At 50.2% G+C, this 25,633-nt stretch overlaps 1 protein-coding gene across 1 annotated transcript in view; it reads left to right on the top strand.

Annotated features, from left to right (window-relative positions):
- LOC142209059 (guanylate-binding protein 7-like) overlaps positions 1–25,633 on the top strand; it is a 61,812-nt gene that overhangs the window by 19,770 nt on the left and 16,409 nt on the right. Inside the window, exons 10-11 of the mRNA XM_075278002.1 lie at positions 36–283; positions 695–763. Coding sequence (XP_075134103.1) covers positions 36–283; positions 695–763 — 317 coding nt within the window. The remainder of the gene's footprint in view (positions 1–35; positions 284–694; positions 764–25,633) is intronic.

Genomic DNA, 25,633 nt, shown 5'->3' with positions numbered 1-25,633 from the left:
GACCACTACTGACCGCTACTCACACCGTGTTCTAGAGCAACGATCCCAAGTGGAAAACGCAGAAAGAGAAAGACAAATATTAGAGGAAAAGAACAAACATCTGCAGCAACGTCTAGAAGATCAGAGAAGGAGCTACGAGCAACACAAGGAAATGTTCATCAGGAAACTGCAGAAGGAGAAGGAGATAATGACTCGGCAATACAATCTGGTGAAGGAGATGATAGAAGAGGAGAAGAAGACGATGACTCAGCAGAGCGACACGCGGATGCTTCACAAGCTTGAGGTGCGGTATTATATAAGGAGGAGCAAAGTCACAAGCTCATGCACAAGGCCACTGTTACTCTAACGGTTGAGTCTTTTACCCGGTTTGGCCAAGGCATCAGTAGGGTTAATGTCTCCAATCCATGTGGGCTAATGATCATTGCTGCGGGGTCTCCACTAGCGCTGCACAGGGGCCCCGGAGGTCGGGGGGGGGGGGGGGGGGCTTATCACCTAATCAGCAGATTGCAGTCTATTAGATTGTTAGAGAGACATAAGGGGGCGCTCTACGTGCAGATAATGGAGAACAAGGGGCCCATAACTGCACAGGGGCCCTCATCTGTCTGTGCCCGCCTCTGATTGGTTGTTATCGGTGACGGCTTCACTTTCACTTCTCATCCATTTTGATATTTCTTTTCCATTTTGTCTATTTCAGGAGCAAGAAAAGATGATAAATGAAGAACTAGAAGAAAGAGTCCGAGTCCTGGACAGACAAATACGACACGTAAGAAACAGAGTCAGAAAATAATGCAGATAGATAGGTTATATTGTCATCAGAACCAGCATATCACCCCAGTCCTGCAGATAGATAGGTTACTGTCACCAGAACCAGCATATCACCCCAGTCCTGCAGATAGATAGGTTACTGTCACCAGAACCAGCAAATCACCCCAGTCCTGCAGATAGATAGGTTACTGTCACCAGAACCAGCAAATCACCCCAGTCCTGCAGATAGAGAGGTTATACTGTCACCAGACCCAGCATATCACCCCAGCCCTGCAGATAGATAGGTTACTGTCACCAGACCCAGCATATCCCCCCAGTCCTGCAGATAGATAGGTTACTGTCACCAGAACCAGCATATCACCCCAGCCCTGCAGATAGATAGGTTAGTGTCACCAGACCCCAGTATATCACTCCAGCCCTGCAGATAGATAGGTTACTGTCACCAGAACCAGCATATCACCCCAGCCCTGCAGATAGATAGGTTAGTGTCACCAGAACCAGCATATCACCCCAGCCCTGCAGATAGATAGGTTACTGTCACCAGAACCAGCATATCACCCCAGCCCTGCAGATAGATAGGTTAGTGTCACCAGACCCCAGTATATCACTCCAGCCCTGCAGATAGATAGGTTACTGTCACCAAAACCAGCATATCACCCCAGCCCTGCAGATAGATAGGTTAGTGTCACCAGAACCAGCATATCACCCCAGCCCTGCAGATAGATAGGTTATACTGTCACCAGACCCAGCATATCACCCCAGCCCTGCAGATAGATAGGTTACTGTCACCAGACACAGCAAATCACCCCAGTCCTGCAGATAGATAGGTTACTGTCACCAGAACCAGCATATCACCCCAGCCCTGCAGATAGATAGGTTAGTGTCACCAGACCCCAGTATATCACTCCAGCCCTGCAGATAGATAGGTTACTGTCACCAGAACCAGCATATCACCCCAGCCCTGCAGATAGATAGGTTAGTGTCACCAGAACCAGCATATCACCCCAGCCCTGCAGATAGATAGGTTATACTGTCACCAGACCCAGCATATCACCCCAGCCCTGCAGATAGATAGGTTAGTGTCACCAGAACCAGTATATCACCCCAGCCCTGCAGATAGATAGGTTACTGTCACCAGACCCAGCATATCATCCCAGCCCTGCAGATAGATAGGTTACTGTCACCAGACGCAGCATATCACCCCAGCCCTGCAGATAGATAGGTTACTGTCACCAGAACCAGAATATCACCCCAGCCCTGCAGATAGATAGGTTACTGTCACCAGACCCAGCATATCATCCCAGCCCTGCAGATAGATAGGTTAGTGTCACCAGAACCAGTATATCACCCCAGCCCTGCAGATAGATAGGTTACTGTCACCAGACCCAGCATATCATCCCAGCCCTGCAGATAGATAGGTTACTGTCACCAGACCCAGCATATCACCCCAGCCCTGCAGATAGATAGGTTATACTGTCACCAGACCCAGCATATCACCCCAGCCCTGCAGATAGATAGGTTAGTGTCACCAGAACCAGTATATCACCCCAGCCCTGCAGATAGATAGGTTACTGTCACCAGACCCAGCATATCATCCCAGCCCTGCAGATAGATAGGTTACTGTCACCAGACCCAGCATATCACCCCAGTCCTGCAGATAGATAGGTTACTGTCACCAGACCCAGCATATCACCCCAGCCCTGCAGATAGATAGGTTATACTGTCACCAGACCCAGCATATCACCCCAGCCCTGCAGATAGATAGGTTAGTGTCACCAGAACCAGTATATCACCCCAGCCCTGCAGATAGATAGGTTATACTGTCACCAGACCCAGCATATCACCCCAGCCCTGCAGATAGATAGGTTACTGTCACCAGACCCAGCATATCACCCCAGCCCTGCAGATAGATAGGTTATACTGTCACCAGACCCAGCATATCACCCCAGCCCTGCAGATAGATAGGTTAGTGTCACCAGAACCAGTATATCACCCCAGCCCTGCAGATAGATAGGTTACTGTCACCAGACCCAGCATATCATCCCAGCCCTGCAGATAGATAGGTTACTGTCACCAGACCCAGCATATCACCCCAGCCCTGCAGATAGATAGGTTACTGTCACCAGAACCAGAATATCACCCCAGCCCTGCAGATAGATAGGTTACTGTCACCAGACCCAGCATATCATCCCAGCCCTGCAGATAGATAGGTTAGTGTCACCAGAACCAGTATATCACCCCAGCCCTGCAGATAGATAGGTTACTGTCACCAGACCCAGCATATCATCCCAGCCCTGCAGATAGATAGGTTACTGTCACCAGACCCAGCATATCACCCCAGCCCTGCAGATAGATAGGTTATACTGTCACCAGACCCAGCATATCACCCCAGCCCTGCAGATAGATAGGTTAGTGTCACCAGAACCAGTATATCACCCCAGCCCTGCAGATAGATAGGTTACTGTCACCAGACCCAGCATATCATCCCAGCCCTGCAGATAGATAGGTTACTGTCACCAGACCCAGCATATCACCCCAGTCCTGCAGATAGATAGGTTACTGTCACCAGACCCAGCATATCACCCCAGCCCTGCAGATAGATAGGTTATACTGTCACCAGACCCAGCATATCACCCCAGCCCTGCAGATAGATAGGTTAGTGTCACCAGAACCAGTATATCACCCCAGCCCTGAAGATAGATAGGTTACTGTCACCAGACCCAGCATATCACCCCAGCCCTGCAGATAGATAGGTTATACTGTCACCAGACCCAGCATATCACCCCAGCCCTGCAGATAGATAGGTTAGTGTCACCAGAACCAGTATATCACCCCAGCCCTGCAGATAGATAGGTTACTGTCACCAGACCCAGCATATCATCCCAGCCCTGCAGATAGATAGGTTACTGTCACCAGACGCAGCATATCACCCCAGCCCTGCAGATAGATAGGTTACTGTCACCAGAACCAGAATATCACCCCAGCCCTGCAGATAGATAGGTTACTGTCACCAGACCCAGCATATCATCCCAGCCCTGCAGATAGATAGGTTAGTGTCACCAGAACCAGTATATCACCCCAGCCCTGCAGATAGATAGGTTACTGTCACCAGACCCAGCATATCATCCCAGCCCTGCAGATAGATAGGTTACTGTCACCAGACCCAGCATATCACCCCAGCCCTGCAGATAGATAGGTTATACTGTCACCAGACCCAGCATATCACCCCAGCCCTGCAGATAGATAGGTTAGTGTCACCAGAACCAGTATATCACCCCAGCCCTGCAGATAGATAGGTTACTGTCACCAGACCCAGCATATCATCCCAGCCCTGCAGATAGATAGGTTACTGTCACCAGACCCAGCATATCACCCCAGTCCTGCAGATAGATAGGTTACTGTCACCAGACCCAGCATATCACCCCAGCCCTGCAGATAGATAGGTTATACTGTCACCAGACCCAGCATATCACCCCAGCCCTGCAGATAGATAGGTTAGTGTCACCAGAACCAGTATATCACCCCAGCCCTGCAGATAGATAGGTTACTGTCACCAGACCCAGCATATCACCCCAGCCCTGCAGATAGATAGGTTATACTGTCACCAGACCCAGCATATCACCCCAGCCCTGCAGATAGATAGGTTAGTGTCACCAGAACCAGTATATCACCCCAGTCCTGCAGATAGATAGGTTACTGTCACCAGACCCAGCATATCATCCCAGCCCTGCAGATAGATAGGTTACTGTCACCAGACCCAGCATATCACCCCAGCCCTGCAGATAGATAGGTTACTGTCACCAGAACCAGAATATCACCCCAGCCCTGCAGATAGATAGGTTACTGTCACCAGACCCAGCATATCATCCCAGCCCTGCAGATAGATAGGTTAGTGTCACCAGAACCAGTATATCCCCCCAGTCCTGCAGATAGATAGGTTACTGTCACCAGACCCAGCATATCATCCCAGCCCTGCAGATAGATAGGTTACTGTCACCAGAACCAGCATATCACCCCAGCCCTGCAGATAGATAGGTTATACTGTCACCAGACCCAGCATATCACCCCAGCCCTGCAGATAGATAGGTTAGTGTCACCAGAACCAGTATATCACCCCAGCCCTGCAGATAGATAGGTTACTGTCACCAGACCCAGCATATCATCCCAGCCCTGCAGATAGATAGGTTACTGTCACCAGACCCAGCATATCACCCCAGCCCTGCAGATAGATAGGTTACTGTCACCAGAACCAGAATATCACCCCAGCCCTGCAGATAGATAGGTTACTGTCACCAGACCCAGCATATCATCCCAGCCCTGCAGATAGATAGGTTACTGTCACCAGACCCAGCATATCACCCCAGCCCTGCAGATAGATAGGTTATACTGTCACCAGAACCAGTATATCACCCCAGCCCTGCAGATAGATAGGTTACTGTCACCAGAACCAGCATATCACCCCAGCCCTGCAGATAGATAGGTTACTGTCACCAGAACCAGCATATCACTCCAGCACTGCAGATAGATAGATTACTGTCACCAGAACCAGCATATCACCCCAGCCCTGCAGATAGATAGGTTACTGTCACCAGACCCAGCATATCATCCCAGCCCTGCAGATAGATAGGTTACTGTCACCAGACCCAGCATATCACCCCAGTCCTGCAGATAGATAGGTTACTGTCACCAGAACCAGCATATCATCCCAGCCCTGCAGATAGATAGGTTACTGTCACCAGAACCAGTATATCACCCCAGCCCTGCAGATAGATAGGTTACTGTCACCAGAACCATCATATCATCCCAGCCCTGCAGATAGATAGGTTACTGTCACCAGAACCAGTATATCACCCCAGCCCTGCAGATAGATAGGTTACTGTCACCAGAACCAGAATATCACCCCAGCCCTGCAGATAGATAGGTTACTGTCACCAGACCCAGCATATCACCCCAGCCCTGCAGATAGATAGGTTACTGTCACCAGAACCAGCATATCACCCCAGCCCTGCAGATAGATAGGTTACTGTCACCAGACCCAGCAAATCACCCCAGCCCTGCAGATAGATAGGTTACTGTCACCAGAACCAGCATATCACCCCAGCCCTGCAGATAGATAGGTTACTGTCACCAGAACCAGTATATCACCCCAGCCCTGCAGATAGATAGGTTACTGTCACCAGAACCAGTATATCACCCCAGCCCTGCAGATAGATAGGTTACTGTCACCAGACCCAGCATATCACCCCAGCCCTGCAGATAGATAGGTTACTGTCACCAGAACCAGTATATCACCCCAGCCCTGCAGATAGATAGGTTACTGTCACCAGACCCAGCATATCACCCCAGCCCTGCAGATAGATAGGTTACTGTCACCAGAACCAGCATATCATCCCAGCCCTGCAGATAGATAGGTTAGTGTCACCAGACCCAGCATATCACCCCAGTCCTGCAGATAGATAGGTTACTGTCACCAGACCCAGCATATCACCCCAGCCCTGCAGATAGATAGGTTATACTGTCACCAGACCCAGCATATCACCCCAGCCCTGCAGATAGATAGGTTAGTGTCACCAGAACCAGTATATCACCCCAGCCCTGCAGATAGATAGGTTAATGTCACCAGACCCAGCATATCACCCCAGCCCTGCAGATAGATAGGTTATACTGTCACCAGACCCAGCATATCACCCCAGCCCTGCAGATAGATAGGTTAGTGTCACCAGAACCAGTATATCACCCCAGCCCTGCAGATAGATAGGTTACTGTCACCAGACCCAGCATATCATCCCAGCCCTGCAGATAGATAGGTTACTGTCACCAGACCCAGCATATCACCCCAGCCCTGCAGATAGATAGGTTACTGTCACCAGAACCAGCATATCATCCCAGCCCTGCAGATAGATAGGTTAGTGTCACCAGACCCAGCATATCACCCCAGTCCTGCAGATAGATAGGTTACTGTCACCAGACCCAGCATATCACCCCAGCCCTGCAGATAGATAGGTTATACTGTCACCAGACCCAGCATATCACCCCAGCCCTGCAGATAGATAGGTTAGTGTCACCAGAACCAGTATATCACCCCAGCCCTGCAGATAGATAGGTTAATGTCACCAGACCCAGCATTTCACCCCAGCCCTGCAGATAGATAGGTTATACTGTCACCAGACCCAGCATATCACCCCAGCCCTGCAGATAGATAGGTTAGTGTCACCAGAACCAGTATATCACCCCAGCCCTGCAGATAGATAGGTTACTGTCACCAGACCCAGCATATCACCCCAGCCCTGCAGATAGATAGGTTACTGTCACCAGAACCAGAATATCACCCCAGCCCTGCAGATAGATAGGTTACTGTCACCAGACCCAGCATATCATCCCAGCCCTGCAGATAGATAGGTTAGTGTCACCAGAACCAGTATATCCCCCCAGTCCTGCAGATAGATAGGTTACTGTCACCAGACCCAGCATATCATCCCAGCCCTGCAGATAGATAGGTTACTGTCACCAGAACCAGCATATCACCCCAGCCCTGCAGATAGATAGGTTATACTGTCACCAGACCCAGCATATCACCCCAGCCCTGCAGATAGATAGGTTAGTGCCACCAGAACCAGTATATCACCCCAGCCCTGCAGATAGATAGGTTACTGTCACCAGACCCAGCATATCATCTCAGCCCTGCAGATAGATAGGTTACTGTCACCAGACCCAGCATATCACCCCAGCCCTGCAGATAGATAGGTTACTGTCACCAGAACCAGAATATCACCCCAGCCCTGCAGATAGATAGGTTACTGTCACCAGACCCAGCATATCATCCCAGCCCTGCAGATAGATAGGTTACTGTCACCAGACCCAGCATATCACCCCAGCCCTGCAGATAGATAGGTTATACTGTCACCAGAACCAGTATATCACCCCAGCCCTGCAGATAGATAGGTTACTGTCACCAGAACCAGCATATCACCCCAGCCCTGCAGATAGATAGGTTACTGTCACCAGAACCAGCATATCACTCCAGCACTGCAGATAGATAGATTACTGTCACCAGAACCAGCATATCACCCCAGCCCTGCAGATAGATAGGTTACTGTCACCAGACCCAGCATATCATCCCAGCCCTGCAGATAGATAGGTTACTGTCACCAGACCCAGCATATCACCCCAGTCCTGCAGATAGATAGGTTACTGTCACCAGAACCAGCATATCATCCCAGCCCTGCAGATAGATAGGTTACTGTCACCAGAACCAGTATATCACCCCAGCCCTGCAGATAGATAGGTTACTGTCACCAGAACCAGCATATCATCCCAGCCCTGCAGATAGATAGGTTACTGTCACCAGAACCAGTATATCACCCCAGCCCTGCAGATAGATAGGTTACTGTCACCAGAACCAGAATATCACCCCAGCCCTGCAGATAGATAGGTTACTGTCACCAGACCCAGCATATCACCCCAGCCCTGCAGATAGATAGGTTACTGTCACCAGAACCAGCATATCACCCCAGCCCTGCAGATAGATAGGTTACTGTCACCAGACCCAGCAAATCACCCCAGCCCTGCAGATAGATAGGTTACTGTCACCAGAACCAGCATATCACCCCAGCCCTGCAGATAGATAGGTTACTGTGACCAGAACCAGTATATCACCGCAGCCCTGCAGATAGATAGGTTACTGTCACCAGAACCAGTATATCACCCCAGCCCTGCAGATAGATAGGTTACTGTCACCAGACCCAGCATATCACCCCAGCCCTGCAGATAGATAGGTTACTGTCACCAGAACCAGTATATCACCCCAGCCCTGCAGATAGATAGGTTACTGTCACCAGACCCAGCATATCACCCCAGCCCTGCAGATAGATAGGTTACTGTCACCAGAACCAGCATATCATCCCAGCCCTGCAGATAGATAGGTTAGTGTCACCAGACCCAGCATATCACCCCAGTCCTGCAGATAGATAGGTTACTGTCACCAGACCCAGCATATCACCCCAGCCCTGCAGATAGATAGGTTATACTGTCACCAGACCCAGCATATCACCCCAGCCCTGCAGATAGATAGGTTAGTGTCACCAGAACCAGTATATCACCCCAGCCCTGCAGATAGATAGGTTACTGTCACCAGACCCAGCATAATACCCCAGCCCTGCAGATAGATAGGTTATACTGTCACCAGACCCAGCATATCACCCCAGCCCTGCAGATAGATAGGTTAGTGTCACCAGAACCAGTATATCACCCCAGCCCTGCAGATAGATAGGTTACTGTCACCAGACCCAGCATATCATCCCAGCCCTGCAGATAGATAGGTTACTGTCACCAGACGCAGCATATCACCCCAGCCCTGCAGATAGATAGGTTACTGTCACCAGAACCAGAATATCACCCCAGCCCTGCAGATAGATAGGTTACTGTCACCAGACCCAGCATATCATCCCAGCCCTGCAGATAGATAGGTTAGTGTCACCAGAACCAGTATATCACCCCAGCCCTGCAGATAGATAGGTTACTGTCACCAGACCCAGCATATCATCCCAGCCCTGCAGATAGATAGGTTACTGTCACCAGACCCAGCATATCACCCCAGCCCTGCAGATAGATAGGTTATACTGTCACCAGACCCAGCATATCACCCCAGCCCTGCAGATAGATAGGTTAGTGTCACCAGAACCAGTATATCACCCCAGCCCTGCAGATAGATAGGTTACTGTCACCAGACCCAGCATATCATCCCAGCCCTGCAGATAGATAGGTTACTGTCACCAGACCCAGCATATCACCCCAGTCCTGCAGATAGATAGGTTACTGTCACCAGACCCAGCATATCACCCCAGCCCTGCAGATAGATAGGTTATACTGTCACCAGACCCAGCATATCACCCCAGCCCTGCAGATAGATAGGTTAGTGTCACCAGAACCAGTATATCACCCCAGCCCTGCAGATAGATAGGTTACTGTCACCAGACCCAGCATATCACCCCAGCCCTGCAGATAGATAGGTTATACTGTCACCAGACCCAGCATATCACCCCAGCCCTGCAGATAGATAGGTTAGTGTCACCAGAACCAGTATATCACCCCAGCCCTGCAGATAGATAGGTTACTGTCACCAGACCCAGCATATCATCCCAGCCCTGCAGATAGATAGGTTACTGTCACCAGACCCAGCATATCACCCCAGCCCTGCAGATAGATAGGTTACTGTCACCAGAACCAGAATATCACCCCAGCCCTGCAGATAGATAGGTTACTGTCACCAGACCCAGCATATCATCCCAGCCCTGCAGATAGATAGGTTAGTGTCACCAGAACCAGTATATCCCCCCAGTCCTGCAGATAGATAGGTTACTGTCACCAGACCCAGCATATCATCCCAGCCCTGCAGATAGATAGGTTACTGTCACCAGAACCAGCATATCACCCCAGCCCTGCAGATAGATAGGTTATACTGTCACCAGACCCATCATATCACCCCAGCCCTGCAGATAGATAGGTTAGTGTCACCAGAACCAGTATATCACCCCAGCCCTGCAGATAGATAGGTTACTGTCACCAGACCCAGCATATCATCCCAGCCCTGCAGATAGATAGGTTACTGTCACCAGAACCAGAATATCACCCCAGCCCTGCAGATAGATAGGTTACTGTCACCAGAACCAGAATATCACCCCAGCCCTGCAGATAGATAGGTTACTGTCACCAGACCCAGCATATCATCCCAGCCCTGCAGATAGATAGGTTACTGTCACCAGACCCAGCATATCACCCCAGCCCTGCAGATAGATAGGTTATACTGTCACCAGAACCAGTATATCACCCCAGCCCTGCAGATAGATAGGTTACTGTCACCAGAACCAGCATATCACCCCAGCCCTGCAGATAGATAGGTTACTGTCACCAGAACCAGCATATCACTCCAGCACTGCAGATAGATAGATTACTGTCACCAGAACCAGCATATCACCCCAGCCCTGCAGATAGATAGGTTACTGTCACCAGACCCAGCATATCATCCCAGCCCTGCAGATAGATAGGTTACTGTCACCAGACCCAGCATATCACCCCAGTCCTGCAGATAGATAGGTTACTGTCACCAGAACCAGCATATCATCCCAGCCCTGCAGATAGATAGGTTACTGTCACCAGAACCAGTATATCACCCCAGCCCTGCAGATAGATAGGTTACTGTCACCAGAACCAGCATATCATCCCAGCCCTGCAGATAGATAGGTTACTGTCACCAGAACCAGTATATCACCCCAGCCCTGCAGATAGATAGGTTACTGTCACCAGAACCAGAATATCACCCCAGCCCTGCAGATAGATAGGTTACTGTCACCAGACCCAGCATATCACCCCAGCCCTGCAGATAGATAGGTTACTGTCACCAGAACCAGCATATCACCCCAGCCCTGCAGATAGATAGGTTACTGTCACCAGACCCAGCAAATCACCCCAGCCCTGCAGATAGATAGGTTACTGTCACCAGAACCAGCATATCACCCCAGCCCTGCAGATAGATAGGTTACTGTCACCAGAACCAGTATATCACCCCAGCCCTGCAGATAGATAGGTTACTGTCACCAGAACCAGTATATCACCCCAGCCCTGCAGATAGATAGGTTACTGTCACCAGACCCAGCATATCACCCCAGCCCTGCAGATAGATAGGTTACTGTCACCAGAACCAGCATATCATCCCAGCCCTGCAGATAGATAGGTTAGTGTCACCAGACCCAGCATATCACCCCAGTCCTGCAGATAGATAGGTTACTGTCACCAGACCCAGCATATCACCCCAGCCCTGCAGATAGATAGGTTATACTGTCACCAGACCCAGCATATCACCCCAGCCCTGCAGATAGATAGGTTACTGTCACCAGAACAGTATATCACCCCAGCCCTGCAGATAGATAGGTTACTGTCACCAGAACCAGCATATCACCCCAGCCCTGCAGATAGATAGGTTACTGTCACCAGAACCAGTATATCACCCCAGCCCTGCAGATAGATAGGTTAGTGTCACCAGAACCAGCATATCACCCCAGCCCTGCAGATAGATAGGTTACTGTCACCAGACCCAGCATATCACCCCAGTCCTGCAGATAGATAGGTTACTGTCACCAGACCCAGCATATCACCCCAGTCCTGCAGATAGATAGGTTACTGTCACCAGACCCAGCATATCACCCCAGCCCTGCAGATAGATAGGTTACTGTCACCAGAACCAGCATATCACCCCAGTCCTGCAGATAGATAGGTTACTGTCACCAGACCCAGCATATCACCCCAGTCCTGCAGATAGATAGGTTATACTGTCACCAGAACCAGCATATCACCCCAGCCCTGCAGATAGATAGGTTATACTGTCACCAGAATCAGCATATCACCCCAGCCCTGCAGATAGATAGGTTACTGTCACCAGAACCAGTATATCACCCCAGCCCTGCAGATAGATAGGTTACTGTCACCAGAACCAGTATATCACCCCAGCCCTGCAGATAGATAGGTTACTGTCACCAGACCCAGCATATCACCCCAGCCCTGCAGATAGATAGGCTACTGTCACCAGAACCAGCATATCATCCCAGCCCTGCAGATAGATAGGTTAGTGTCACCAGACCCAGCATATCACCCCAGTCCTGCAGATAGATAGGTTACTGTCACCAGACCCAGCATATCACCCCAGCCCTGCAGATAGATAGGTTATACTGTCACCAGACCCAGCATATCACCCCAGCCCTGCAGATAGATAGGTTACTGTCACCAGAACCAGTATATCACCCCAGCCCTGCAGATAGATAGGTTACTGTCACCAGAACCAGCATATCACCCCAGCCCTGCAGATAGATAGGTTACTGTCACCAGAACCAGTATATCACCCCAGCCCTGCAGATAGATAGGTTAGTGTCACCAGAACCAGCATATCACCCCAGCCCTGCAGATAGATAGGTTACTGTCACCAGACCCAGCATATCACCCCAGTCCTGCAGATAGATAGGTTACTGTCACCAGACCCAGCATATCACCCCAGTCCTGCAGATAGATAGGTTACTGTCACCAGACCCAGCATATCACCCCAGCCCTGCAGATAGATAGGTTACTGTCACCAGAACCAGCATATCACCCCAGTCCTGCAGATAGATAGGTTACTGTCACCAGACCCAGCATATCACCCCAGTCCTGCAGATAGATAGGTTATACTGTCACCAGAACCAGCATATCACCCCAGCCCTGCAGATAGATAGGTTATACTGTCACCAGAATCAGCATATCACCCCAGCCCTGCAGATAGATAGGTTACTGCCACCAGACCCAGCATATCACCCCAGCCCTGCAGATAGATAGGTTACTGTCACCAGAACCAGCATATCACCCCAGCCCTGCAGATAGATAGGTTACTGTCACCAGAACCAGCATATCACCCCAGTCCTGCAGATAGATAGGTTACTGTCACCAGAACCAGCATATCACCCCAGCCCTGCAGATAGATAGGTTACTGTCACCAGAACCAGCATATCACCCCAGCCCTGCAGATAGATAGGTTATACTGTCACCAGAACCAGCATATCACCCCAGCCCTGCAGATAGATAGGTTATACTGTCACCAGAATCAGCATATCACCCCAGCCCTGCAGATAGATAGGTTACTGTCACCAGAACCAGTATATCACCCCAGCCCTGCAGATAGATAGGTTACTGTCACCAGAACCAGCATATCATCCCAGCCCTGCAGATAGATAGGTTACTGTCACCAGAACCAGTATATCACCCCAGCCCTGCAGATAGATAGGTTACTGTCACCAGAACCAGCATATCACCCCAGCCCTGCAGATAGATAGGTTATACTGTCACCAGAACCAGCATATCACCCCAGCCCTGCAGATAGATAGGTTATACTGTCACCAGAATCAGCATATCACCCCAGCCCTGCAGATAGATAGGTTACTGTCACCAGAACCAGCATATCATCCCAGCCCTGCAGATAGATAGGTTACTGTCACCAGAACCAGTATATCACCCCAGCCCTGCAGATAGATAGGTTACTGTCACCAGAACCAGCATATCATCCCAGCCCTGCAGATAGATAGGTTACTGTCACCAGAACCAGTATATCACCCCAGCCCTGCAGATAGATAGGTTACTGTCACCAGTACCAGCATATCACCCCAGCCCTGCAGATAGATAGGTTACTGTTACCAGACCCAGCATATCACCCCAGCACTGCAGATAGATAGGTTACTGTCACCAGAACCAGCATATCACCCCAGCCCTGCAGATAGATAGGTTACTGTCACCAGAACCAGCATATCACGCCAGCCCTGCAGATAGATAGGTTACTGTCACCAGACCCAGCATATCACCCCAACCCTGCAGATAGATAGGTTACTGTCACCAGACCCAGCATATCACCCCAGCCCTGCAGATAGATAGGTTACTGTCACCAGAGCCAGCATATCACCCCAGCACTGCAGATAGATAGGTTACCATCACCAGAACCAGCATATCACTCCAGCACTGCAGATAGATAGGTTACTGTCACCAGAACCAGAATATCACCCCAGCCCTGCAGATAGATAGGTTACTGTCACCAGACCCAGCATATCACCCCAGCCCTGAAGATAGATAGGTTACTGTCACCAGAACCAGCATATCATCCCAGCCCTGCAGATAGATAGGTTATACTGTCACCAGACCCAGCATATCACCCCAGCCCTGCAGATAGATAGGTTACTGTCACCAGAACCAGTATATCACCCCAGCCCTGCAGATAGATAGGTTACTGTCACAAGAACCAGCATATCACCCCAGCCCTGCAGATAGATAGGTTACTGTAACCAGAACCAGTATATCACCCCAACCCTGCAGATAGATAGGTTAGTGTCACCAGAACCAGCATATCACCCCAGCCCTGCAGATAGATAGTTTACTGTCACCAGACCCAGCATATCACCCCAGTCCTGCAGATAGATAGGTTACTGTCACCAGACCCAGCATATCACCCCAGCCCTGCAGATAGATAGGTTACTGTCACCAGAACCAGCATATCACCCCAGTCCTGCAGATAGATAGGTTACTGTCACCAGACCCAGCATATCACCCCAGTCCTGCAGATAGATAGGTTATACTGTCACCAGAACCAGCATATCACCCCAGCCCTGCAGATAGATAGGTTATACTGTCACCAGAATCAGCAGATCACCCCAGCCCTGCAGATAGATAGGTTACTGCCACCAGACCCAGCATATCACCCCAGCCCTGCAGATAGATAAGTTACTGTCACCAGAACCAGCATATCACCCCAGCCCTGCAGATAGATAGGTTACTGTCACCAGAACCAGCATATCACCCCAGTCCTGCAGATAGATAGGTTACTGTCACCAGACCCAGCATATCACCCCAGTCCTGCAGATAGATAGGTTATACTGTCACCAGAACCAGCATATCACCCCAGCCCTGCAGATAGATAGGTTATACTGTCACCAGAATCAGCATATCACCCCAGCCCTGCAGATAGATAGGTTACTGCCACCAGACCCAGCATATCACCCCAGCCCTGCAGATAGATAGATTACTGTCACCAGAACCAGCATATCATCCCAGCCCTGCAGATAGATAGGTTACTGTCACCAGAACCAGTATATCACCCCAGCCCTGCAGATAGATAGGTTACTGTCACCAGACCCAGCATATCACCCCAGCCCTGCAGATAGATAGGTTATACTGTCACCAGACCCAGCATATCACCCCAGCCCTGCAGATAGATAGGTTAGTGTCACCAGAACCAGTATATCACCCCAGCCCTGCAGATAGATAGGTTACTGTCACCAGACCCAGCATATCATCCCAGCCCTGCAGATAGATAGGTTACTGTCACCAGACCCAGCATATCACCCCAGTCCTGCAGATAGATAGGTTACTGTCACCAGACCCAGCATATCACCCCAGCCCTGCAGATAGATAGGTTATACTGTCACCAGACCCAGCATATCACCCCAGCCTTGCAGATAGATAGTTTAGTGTCACCAGAACCAGTATATCACCCCAGCCCTGCAGATAGATAGGTTACTGTCACCAGACCCAGCATATCACCCCAGCCCTGCAGATAGATAGGTTATACTGTCACCAGACCCAGCATATCACCCCAGCCCTGCAGATAGATAGGTTAGTGTCACCAGAACCAGTATATCACCCCAGCCCTGCAGATAGATAGGTTACTGTCACCAGACCCAGCATATCATCCCAGCCCTGCAGATAGATAGGTTACTGTCACCAGACCCAGCATATCACCCCAGCCCTGCAGATAGATAGGTTACTGTCACCAGAACCAGAATATCACCCCAGCCCTGCAGATAGATAGGTTACTGTCACCAGACCCAGCATATCATCCCAGCCCTGCAGATAGATAGGTTATACTGTCACCAGACCCAGCATATCACCCCAGCCCTGCAGATAGATAGGTTAGTGTCACCAGAACCAGTATATCACCCCAGCCCTGCAGATAGATAGGTTACTGTCACCAGACCCAGCATATCATCCCAGCCCTGCAGATAGATAGGTTACTGTCACCAGACCCAGCATATCACCCCAGCCCTGCAGATAGATAGGTTACTGTCACCAGAACCAGAATATCACCCCAGCCCTGCAGATAGATAGGTTACTGTCACCAGACCCAGCATATCATCCCAGCCCTGCAGATAGATAGGTTACTGTCACCAGACCCAGCATATCACCCCAGCCCTGCAGATAGATAGGTTATACTGTCACCAGAACCAGTATATCACCCCAGTCCTGCAGATAGATAGGTTAGTGTCACCAGAACCAGTATATCACCCCAGCCCTGCAGATAGATAGGTTACTGTCACCAGAACCAGCATATCACCCCAGCCCTGCAGATAGATAGGTTACTGTCACCAGACCCAGCATATCACCCCAGCCCTGCAGATAGATAGGTTACTGTCACCAGAACCAGAATATCACCCCAGCCCTGCAGATAGATAGGTTACTGTCACCAGACCCAGCATATCATCCCAGCCCTGCAGATAGATAGGTTACTGTCACCAGACCCAGCATATCACCCCAGCCCTGCAGATAGATAGGTTATACTGTCACCAGAACCAGTATATCACCCCAGCCCTGCAGATAGATAGGTTACTGTCACCAGAACCAGCATATCACCCCAGCCCTGCAGATAGATAGGTTACTGTCACCAGAACCAGCATATCACTCCAGCACTGCAGATAGATAGATTACTGTCACCAGAACCAGCATATCACCCCAGCCCTGCAGATAGATAGGTTACTGTCACCAGACCCAGCATATCATCCCAGCCCTGCAGATAGATAGGTTACTGTCACCAGACCCAGCATATCACCCCAGTCCTGCAGATAGATAGGTTACTGTCACCAGAACCAGCATATCATCCCAGCCCTGCAGATAGATAGGTTACTGTCACCAGAACCAGTATATCACCCCAGCCCTGCAGATAGATAGGTTACTGTCACCAGAACCAGTATATCACCCCAGCCCTGCAGATAGATAGGTTACTGTCACCAGAACCAGCATATCATCCCAGCCCTGCAGATAGATAGGTTACTGTCACCAGAACCAGTATATCACCCCAGCCCTGCAGATACATAGGTTACTTTCACCAGAACCAGAATATCACCCCAGCCCTGCAGATAGATAGGTTACTGTCACCAGACCCAGCATATCACCCCAGCCCTGCAGATAGATAGGTTACTGTCACCAGAACCAGCATATCACCCCAGCCCTGCAGATAGATAGGTTACTGTCACCAGACCCAGCAAATCACCCCAGCCCTGCAGATAGATAGGTTACTGTCACCAGAACCAGCATATCACCCCAGCCCTGCAGATAGATAGGTTACTGTCACCAGAACCAGTATATCACCCCAGCCCTGCAGATAGATAGGTTACTGTCACCAGAACCAGTATATCACCCCAGCCCTGCAGATAGATAGGTTACTGTCACCAGACCCAGCATATCACCCCAGCCCTGCAGATAGATAGGTTACTGTCACCAGAACCAGCATATCATCCCAGCCCTGCAGATAGATAGGTTAGTGTCACCAGACCCAGCATATCACCCCAGTCCTGCAGATAGATAGGTTACTGTCACCAGACCCAGCATATCACCCCAGCCCTGCAGATAGATAGGTTATACTGTCACCAGACCCAGCATATCACCCCAGCCCTGCAGATAGATAGGTTACTGTCACCAGAACAGTATATCACCCCAGCCCTGCAGATAGATAGGTTACTGTCACCAGAACCAGCATATCACCCCAGCCCTGCAGATAGATAGGTTACTGTCACCAGAACCAGTATATCACCCCAGCCCTGCAGATAGATAGGTTAGTGTCACCAGAACCAGCATATCACCCCAGCCCTGCAGATAGATAGGTTACTGTCACCAGACCCAGCATATCACCCCAGTCCTGCAGATAGATAGGTTACTGTCACCAGACCCAGCATATCACCCCAGTCCTGCAGATAGATAGGTTACTGTCACCAGACCCAGCATATCACCCCAGCCCTGCAGATAGATAGGTTACTGTCACCAGAACCAGCATATCACCCCAGTCCTGCAGATAGATAGGTTACTGTCACCAGACCCAGCATATCACCCCAGTCCTGCAGATAGATAGGTTATACTGTCACCAGAACCAGTATATCACCCCAGCCCTGCAGATAGATAGGTTACTGTCACCAGACCCAGCATATCATCCCAGCCCTGCAGATAGATAGGTTACTGTCACCAGACCCAGCATATCACCCCAGTCCTGCAGATAGATAGGTTACTGTCACCAGACCCAGCATATCACCCCAGCCCTGCAGATAGATAGGTTATACTGTCACCAGACCCAGCATATCACCCCAGCCTTGCAGATAGATAGTTTAGTGTCACCAGAACCAGTATATCACCCCAGCCCTGCAGATAGATAGGTTACTGTCACCAGACCCAGCATATCACCCCAGCCCTGCAGATAGATAGGTTATACTGTCACCAGACCCAGCATATCACCCCAGCCCTGCAGATAGATAGGTTAGTGTCACCAGAACCAGTATATCACCCCAGCCCTGCAGATAGATAGGTTACTGTCACCAGACCCAGCATATCATCCCAGCCCTGCAGATAGATAGGTTACTGTCACCAGACCCAGCATATCACCCCAGCCCTGCAGATAGATAGGTTACTGTCACCAGAACCAGAATATCACCCCAGCCCTGCAGATAGATAGGTTACTGTCACCAGACCCAGCATATCATCCCAGCCCTGCAGATAGATAGGTTATACTGTCACCAGACCCAGCATATCACCCCAGCCCTGCAGATAGATAGGTTAGTGTCACCAGAACCAGTATATCACCCCAGCCCTGCAGATAGATAGGTTACTGTCACCAGACCCAGCATATCATCCCAGCCCTGCAGATAGATAGGTTACTGTCACCAGACCCAGCATATCACCCCAGCCCTGCAGATAGATAGGTTACTGTCACCAGAACCAGAATATCACCCCAGCCCTGCAGATAGATAGGTTACTGTCACCAGACCCAGCATATCATCCCAGCCCTGCAGATAGATAGGTTACTGTCACCAGACCCAGCATATCACCCCAGCCCTGCAGATAGATAGGTTATACTGTCACCAGAACCAGTATATCACCCCAGTCCTGCAGATAGATAGGTTAGTGTCACCAGAACCAGTATATCACCCCAGCCCTGCAGATAGATAGGTTACTGTCACCAGAACCAGCATATCACCCCAGCCCTGCAGATAGATAGGTTACTGTCACCAGACCCAGCATATCACCCCAGCCCTGCAGATAGATAGGTTACTGTCACCAGAACCAGAATATCACCCCAGCCCTGCAGATAGATAGGTTACTGTCACCAGACCCAGCATATCATCCCAGCCCTGCAGATAGATAGGTTACTGTCACCAGACCCAGCATATCACCCCAGCCCTGCAGATAGATAGGTTATACTGTCACCAGAACCAGTATATCACCCCAGCCCTGCAGATAGATAGGTTACTGTCACCAGAACCAGCATATCACCCCAGCCCTGCAGATAGATAGGTTACTGTCACCAGAACCAGCATATCACTCCAGCACTGCAGATAGATAGATTACTGTCACCAGAACCAGCATATCACCCCAGCCCTGCAGATAGATAGGTTACTGTCACCAGACCCAGCATATCATCCCAGCCCTGCAGATAGATAGGTTACTGTCACCAGACCCAGCATATCACCCCAGTCCTGCAGATAGATAGGTTACTGTCACCAGAACCAGCATATCATCCCAGCCCTGCAGATAGATAGGTTACTGTCACCAGAACCAGTATATCACCCCAGCCCTGCAGATAGATAGGTTACTGTCACCAGAACCAGCATATCATCCCAGCCCTGCAGATAGATAGGTTACTGTCACCAGAACCAGTATATCACCCCAGCCCTGCAGATAGATAGGTTACTTTCACCAGAACCAGAATATCACCCCAGCCCTGCAGATAGATAGGTTACTGTCACCAGACCCAGCATATCACCCCAGCCCTGCAGATAGATAGGTTACTGTCACCAGAACCAGCATATCACCCCAGCCCTGCAGATAGATAGGTTACTGTCACCAGACCCAGCAAATCACCCCAGCCCTGCAGATAGATAGGTTACTGTCACCAGAACCAGCATATCACCCCAGCCCTGCAGATAGATAGGTTACTGTCACCAGAACCAGTATATCACCCCAGCCCTGCAGATAGATAGGTTACTGTCACCAGAACCAGTATATCACCCCAGCCCTGCAGATAGATAGGTTACTGTCACCAGACCCAGCATATCACCCCAGCCCTGCAGATAGATAGGTTACTGTCACCAGAACCAGCATATCATCCCAGCCCTGCAGATAGATAGGTTAGTGTCACCAGACCCAGCATATCACCCCAGTCCTGCAGATAGATAGGTTACTGTCACCAGACCCAGCATATCACCCCAGCCCTGCAGATAGATAGGTTATACTGTCACCAGACCCAGCATATCACCCCAGCCCTGCAGATAGATAGGTTACTGTCACCAGAACAGTATATCACCCCAGCCCTGCAGATAGATAGGTTACTGTCACCAGAACCAGCATATCACCCCAGCCCTGCAGATAGATAGGTTACTGTCACCAGAACCAGTATATCACCCCAGCCCTGCAGATAGATAGGTTAGTGTCACCAGAACCAGCATATCACCCCAGCCCTGCAGATAGATAGGTTACTGTCACCAGACCCAGCATATCACCCCAGTCCTGCAGATAGATAGGTTACTGTCACCAGACCCAGCATATCACCCCAGTCCTGCAGATAGATAGGTTACTGTCACCAGACCCAGCATATCACCCCAGCCCTGCAGATAGATAGGTTACTGTCACCAGAACCAGCATATCACCCCAGTCCTGCAGATAGATAGGTTACTGTCACCAGACCCAGCATATCACCCCAGTCCTGCAGATAGATAGGTTATACTGTCACCAGAACCAGCATATCACCCCAGCCCTGCAGATAGATAGGTTATACTGTCACCAGAATCAGCATATCACCCCAGCCCTGCAGATAGATAGGTTACTGTCACCAGAACCAGTATATCACCCCAGCCCTGCAGATAGATAGGTTACTGTCACCAGACCCAGCATATCACCCCAGCCCTGCAGATAGATAGGTTACTGTCACCAGAACCAGCATATCATCCCAGCCCTGCAGATAGATAGGTTAGTGTCACCAGACCCAGCATATCACCCCAGTCCTGCAGATAGATAGGTTACTGTCACCAGACCCAGCATATCACCCCAGCCCTGCAGATAGATAGGTTATACTGTCACCAGACCCAGCATATCACCCCAGCCCTGCAGATAGATAGGTTACTGTCACCAGAACAGTATATCACCCCAGCCCTGCAGATAGATAGGTTACTGTCACCAGAACCAGCATATCACCCCAGCCCTGCAGATAGATAGGTTACTGTCACCAGAACCAGTATATCACCCCAGCCCTGCAGATAGATAGGTTAGTGTCACCAGAACCAGCATATCACCCCAGCCCTGCAGATAGATAGGTTACTGTCACCAGACCCAGCATATCACCCCAGTCCTGCAGATAGATAGGTTACTGTCACCAGACCCAGCATATCACCCCAGTCCTGCAGATAGATAGGTTACTGTCACCAGACCCAGCATATCACCCCAGTCCTGCAGATAGATAGGTTACTGTCACCAGACCCAGCATATCACCCCAGTCCTGCAGATAGATAGGTTATACTGTCACCAGAACCAGCATATCACCCCAGCCCTGCAGATAGATAGGTTATACTGTCACCAGAATCAGCATATCACCCCAGCCCTGCAGATAGATAGGTTACTGTCACCAGAACCAGTATATCACCCCAGCCCTGCAGATAGATAGGTTACTGTCACCAGAACCAGTATATCACCCCAGCCCTGCAGATAGATAGGTTACTGTCACCAGACCCAGCATATCACCCCAGCCCTGAAGATAGATAGGTTACTGTCACCAGAACCAGTATATCACCCCAGCCCTGCAGATAGATAGGTTACTGTCACCAGACCCAGCATATCACCCCAGCCCTGCAGATAGATAGGTTACTGTCACCAGAACCAGCATATCATCCCAGCCCTGCAGATAGATAGGTTAGTGTCACCAGACCCAGCATATCACCCCAGTCCTGCAGATAGATAGGTTACTGTCACCAGACCCAGCATATCACCCCAGCCCTGCAGATAGATAGGTTATACTGTCACCAGACCCAGCATATCACCCCAGCCCTGCAGATAGATAGGTTACTGTCACCAGAACCAGTATATCACCCCAGCCCTGCAGATAGATAGGTTACTGTCACCAGAACCAGCATATCACCCCAGCCCTGCAGATAGATAGGTTACTGTCACCAGAACCAGTATATCACCCCAGCCCTGCAGATAGATAGGTTAGTGTCACCAGAACCAGCATATCACCCCAGCCCTGCAGATAGATAGGTTACTGTCACCAGACCCAGCATATCACCCCAGTCCTGCAGATAGATAGGTTACTGTCACCAGACCCAGCATATCACCCCAGTCCTGCAGATAGATAGGTTACTGTCACCAGACCCAGCATATCACCCCAGCCCTGCAGATAGATAGGTTACTGTCACCAGAACCAGCATATCACCCCAGTCCTGCAGATAGATAGGTTACTGTCACCAGACCCAGCATATCACCCCAGTCCTGCAGATAGATAGGTTATACTGTCACCAGAACCAGCATATCACCCCAGCCCTGCAGATAGATAGGTTATACTGTCACCAGAATCAGCATATCACCCCAGCCCTGCAGATAGATAGGTTACTGCCACCAGACCCAGCATATCACCCCAGCCCTGCAGATAGATAGGTTACTGTCACCAGAACCAGCATATCACCCCAGCCCTGCAGATAGATAGGTTACTGTCACCAGAACCAGCATATCACCCCAGTCCTGCAGATAGATAGGTTACTGTCACCAGAACCAGCATATCACCCCAGCCCTGCATATAGATAGGTTACTGTCACCAGAACCAGCATATCACCCCAGCCCTGCAGATAGATAGGTTATACTGTCACCAGAACCAGCATATCACCCCAGCCCTGCAGATAGATAGGTTATACTGTCACCAGAATCAGCATATCACCCCAGCCCTGCAGATAGATAGGTTACTGTCACCAGAACCAGTATATCACCCCAGCCCTGCAGATAGATAGGTTACTGTCACCAGAACCAGCATATCATCCCAGCCCTGCAGATAGATAGGTTACTGTCACCAGAACCAGTATATCACCCCAGCCCTGCAGATAGATAGGTTACTGTCACCAGAACCAGCATATCACCCCAGCCCTGCAGATAGATAGGTTATACTGTCACCAGAACCAGCATATCACCCCAGCCCTGCAGATAGATAGGTTATACTGTCACCAGAATCAGCATATCACCCCAGCCCTGCAGATAGATAGGTTACTGTCACCAGACCCAGCATATCACCCCAGTCCTGCAGATAGATAGGTTACTGTCACCAGACCCAGCATATCACCCCAGTCCTGCAGATAGATAGGTTACTGTCACCAGACCCAGCATATCACCCCAGCCCTGCAGATAGATAGGTTACTGTCACCAGAACCAGCATATCACCCCAGTCCTGCAGATAGATAGGTTACTGTCACCAGACCCAGCATATCACCCCAGTCCTGCAGATAGATAGGTTATACTGTCACCAGAACCAGCATATCACCCCAGCCCTGCAGATAGATAGGTTATACTGTCACCAGAATCAGCATATCACCCCAGCCCTGCAGATAGATAGGTTACTGTCACCAGAACCAGTATATCACCCCAGCCCTGCAGATAGATAGGTTACTGTCACCAGAACCAGTATATCACCCCAGCCCTGCAGATAGATAGGTTACTGTCACCAGACCCAGCATATCACCCCAGCCCTGCAGATAGATAGGTTACTGTCACCAGAACCAGTATATCACCCCAGCCCTGCAGATAGATAGGTTACTGTCACCAGACCCAGCATATCACCCCAGCCCTGCAGATAGATAGGTTACTGTCACCAGAACCAGCATATCATCCCAGCCCTGCAGATAGATAGGTTAGTGTCACCAGACCCAGCATATCACCCCAGTCCTGCAGATAGATAGGTTACTGTCACCAGACCCAGCATATCACCCCAGCCCTGCAGATAGATAGGTTATACTGTCACCAGACCCAGCATATCACCCCAGCCCTGCAGATAGATAGGTTACTGTCACCAGAACCAGTATATCACCCCAGCCCTGCAGATAGATAGGTTACTGTCACCAGAACCAGCATATCACCCCAGCCCTGCAGATAGATAGGTTACTGTCACCAGAACCAGTATATCACCCCAGCCCTGCAGATAGATAGGTTAGTGTCACCAGAACCAGCATATCACCCCAGCCCTGCAGATAGATAGGTTACTGTCACCAGACCCAGCATATCACCCCAGTCCTGCAGATAGATAGGTTACTGTCACCAGACCCAGCATATCACCCCAGTCCTGCAGATAGATAGGTTACTGTCACCAGACCCAGCATATCACCCCAGCCCTGCAGATAGATAGGTTACTGTCACCAGAACCAGCATATCACCCCAGTCCTGCAGATAGATAGGTTACTGTCACCAGACCCAGCATATCACCCCAGTCCTGCAGATAGATAGGTTATACTGTCACCAGAACCAGCATATCACCCCAGCCCTGCAGATAGATAGGTTATACTGTCACCAGAATCAGCATATCACCCCAGCCCTGCAGATAGATAGGTTACTGCCACCAGACCCAGCATATCACCCCAGCCCTGCAGATAGATAGGTTACTGTCACCAGAACCAGCATATCACCCCAGCCCTGCAGATAGATAGGTTACTGTCACCAGAACCAGCATATCACCCCAGTCCTGCAGATAGATAGGTTACTGTCACCAGAACCAGCATATCACCCCAGCCCTGCAGATAGATAGGTTACTGTCACCAGAACCAGCATATCACCCCAGCCCTGCAGATAGATAGGTTATACTGTCACCAGAACCAGCATATCACCCCAGCCCTGCAGATAGATAGGTTATACTGTCACCAGAATCAGCATATCACCCCAGCCCTGCAGATAGATAGGTTACTGTCACCAGAACCAGTATATCACCCCAGCCCTGCAGATAGATAGGTTACTGTCACCAGAACCAGCATATCATCCCAGCCCTGCAGATAGATAGGTTACTGTCACCAGAACCAGTATATCACCCCAG

The sequence above is a fragment of the Leptodactylus fuscus genome, chromosome 6, assembly GCF_031893055.1.
Source record: "Leptodactylus fuscus isolate aLepFus1 chromosome 6, aLepFus1.hap2, whole genome shotgun sequence".
NCBI lineage: Eukaryota > Metazoa > Chordata > Amphibia > Anura > Leptodactylidae > Leptodactylus > Leptodactylus fuscus.
This window is presented reverse-complemented; position numbering and strand designations above follow the sequence as displayed.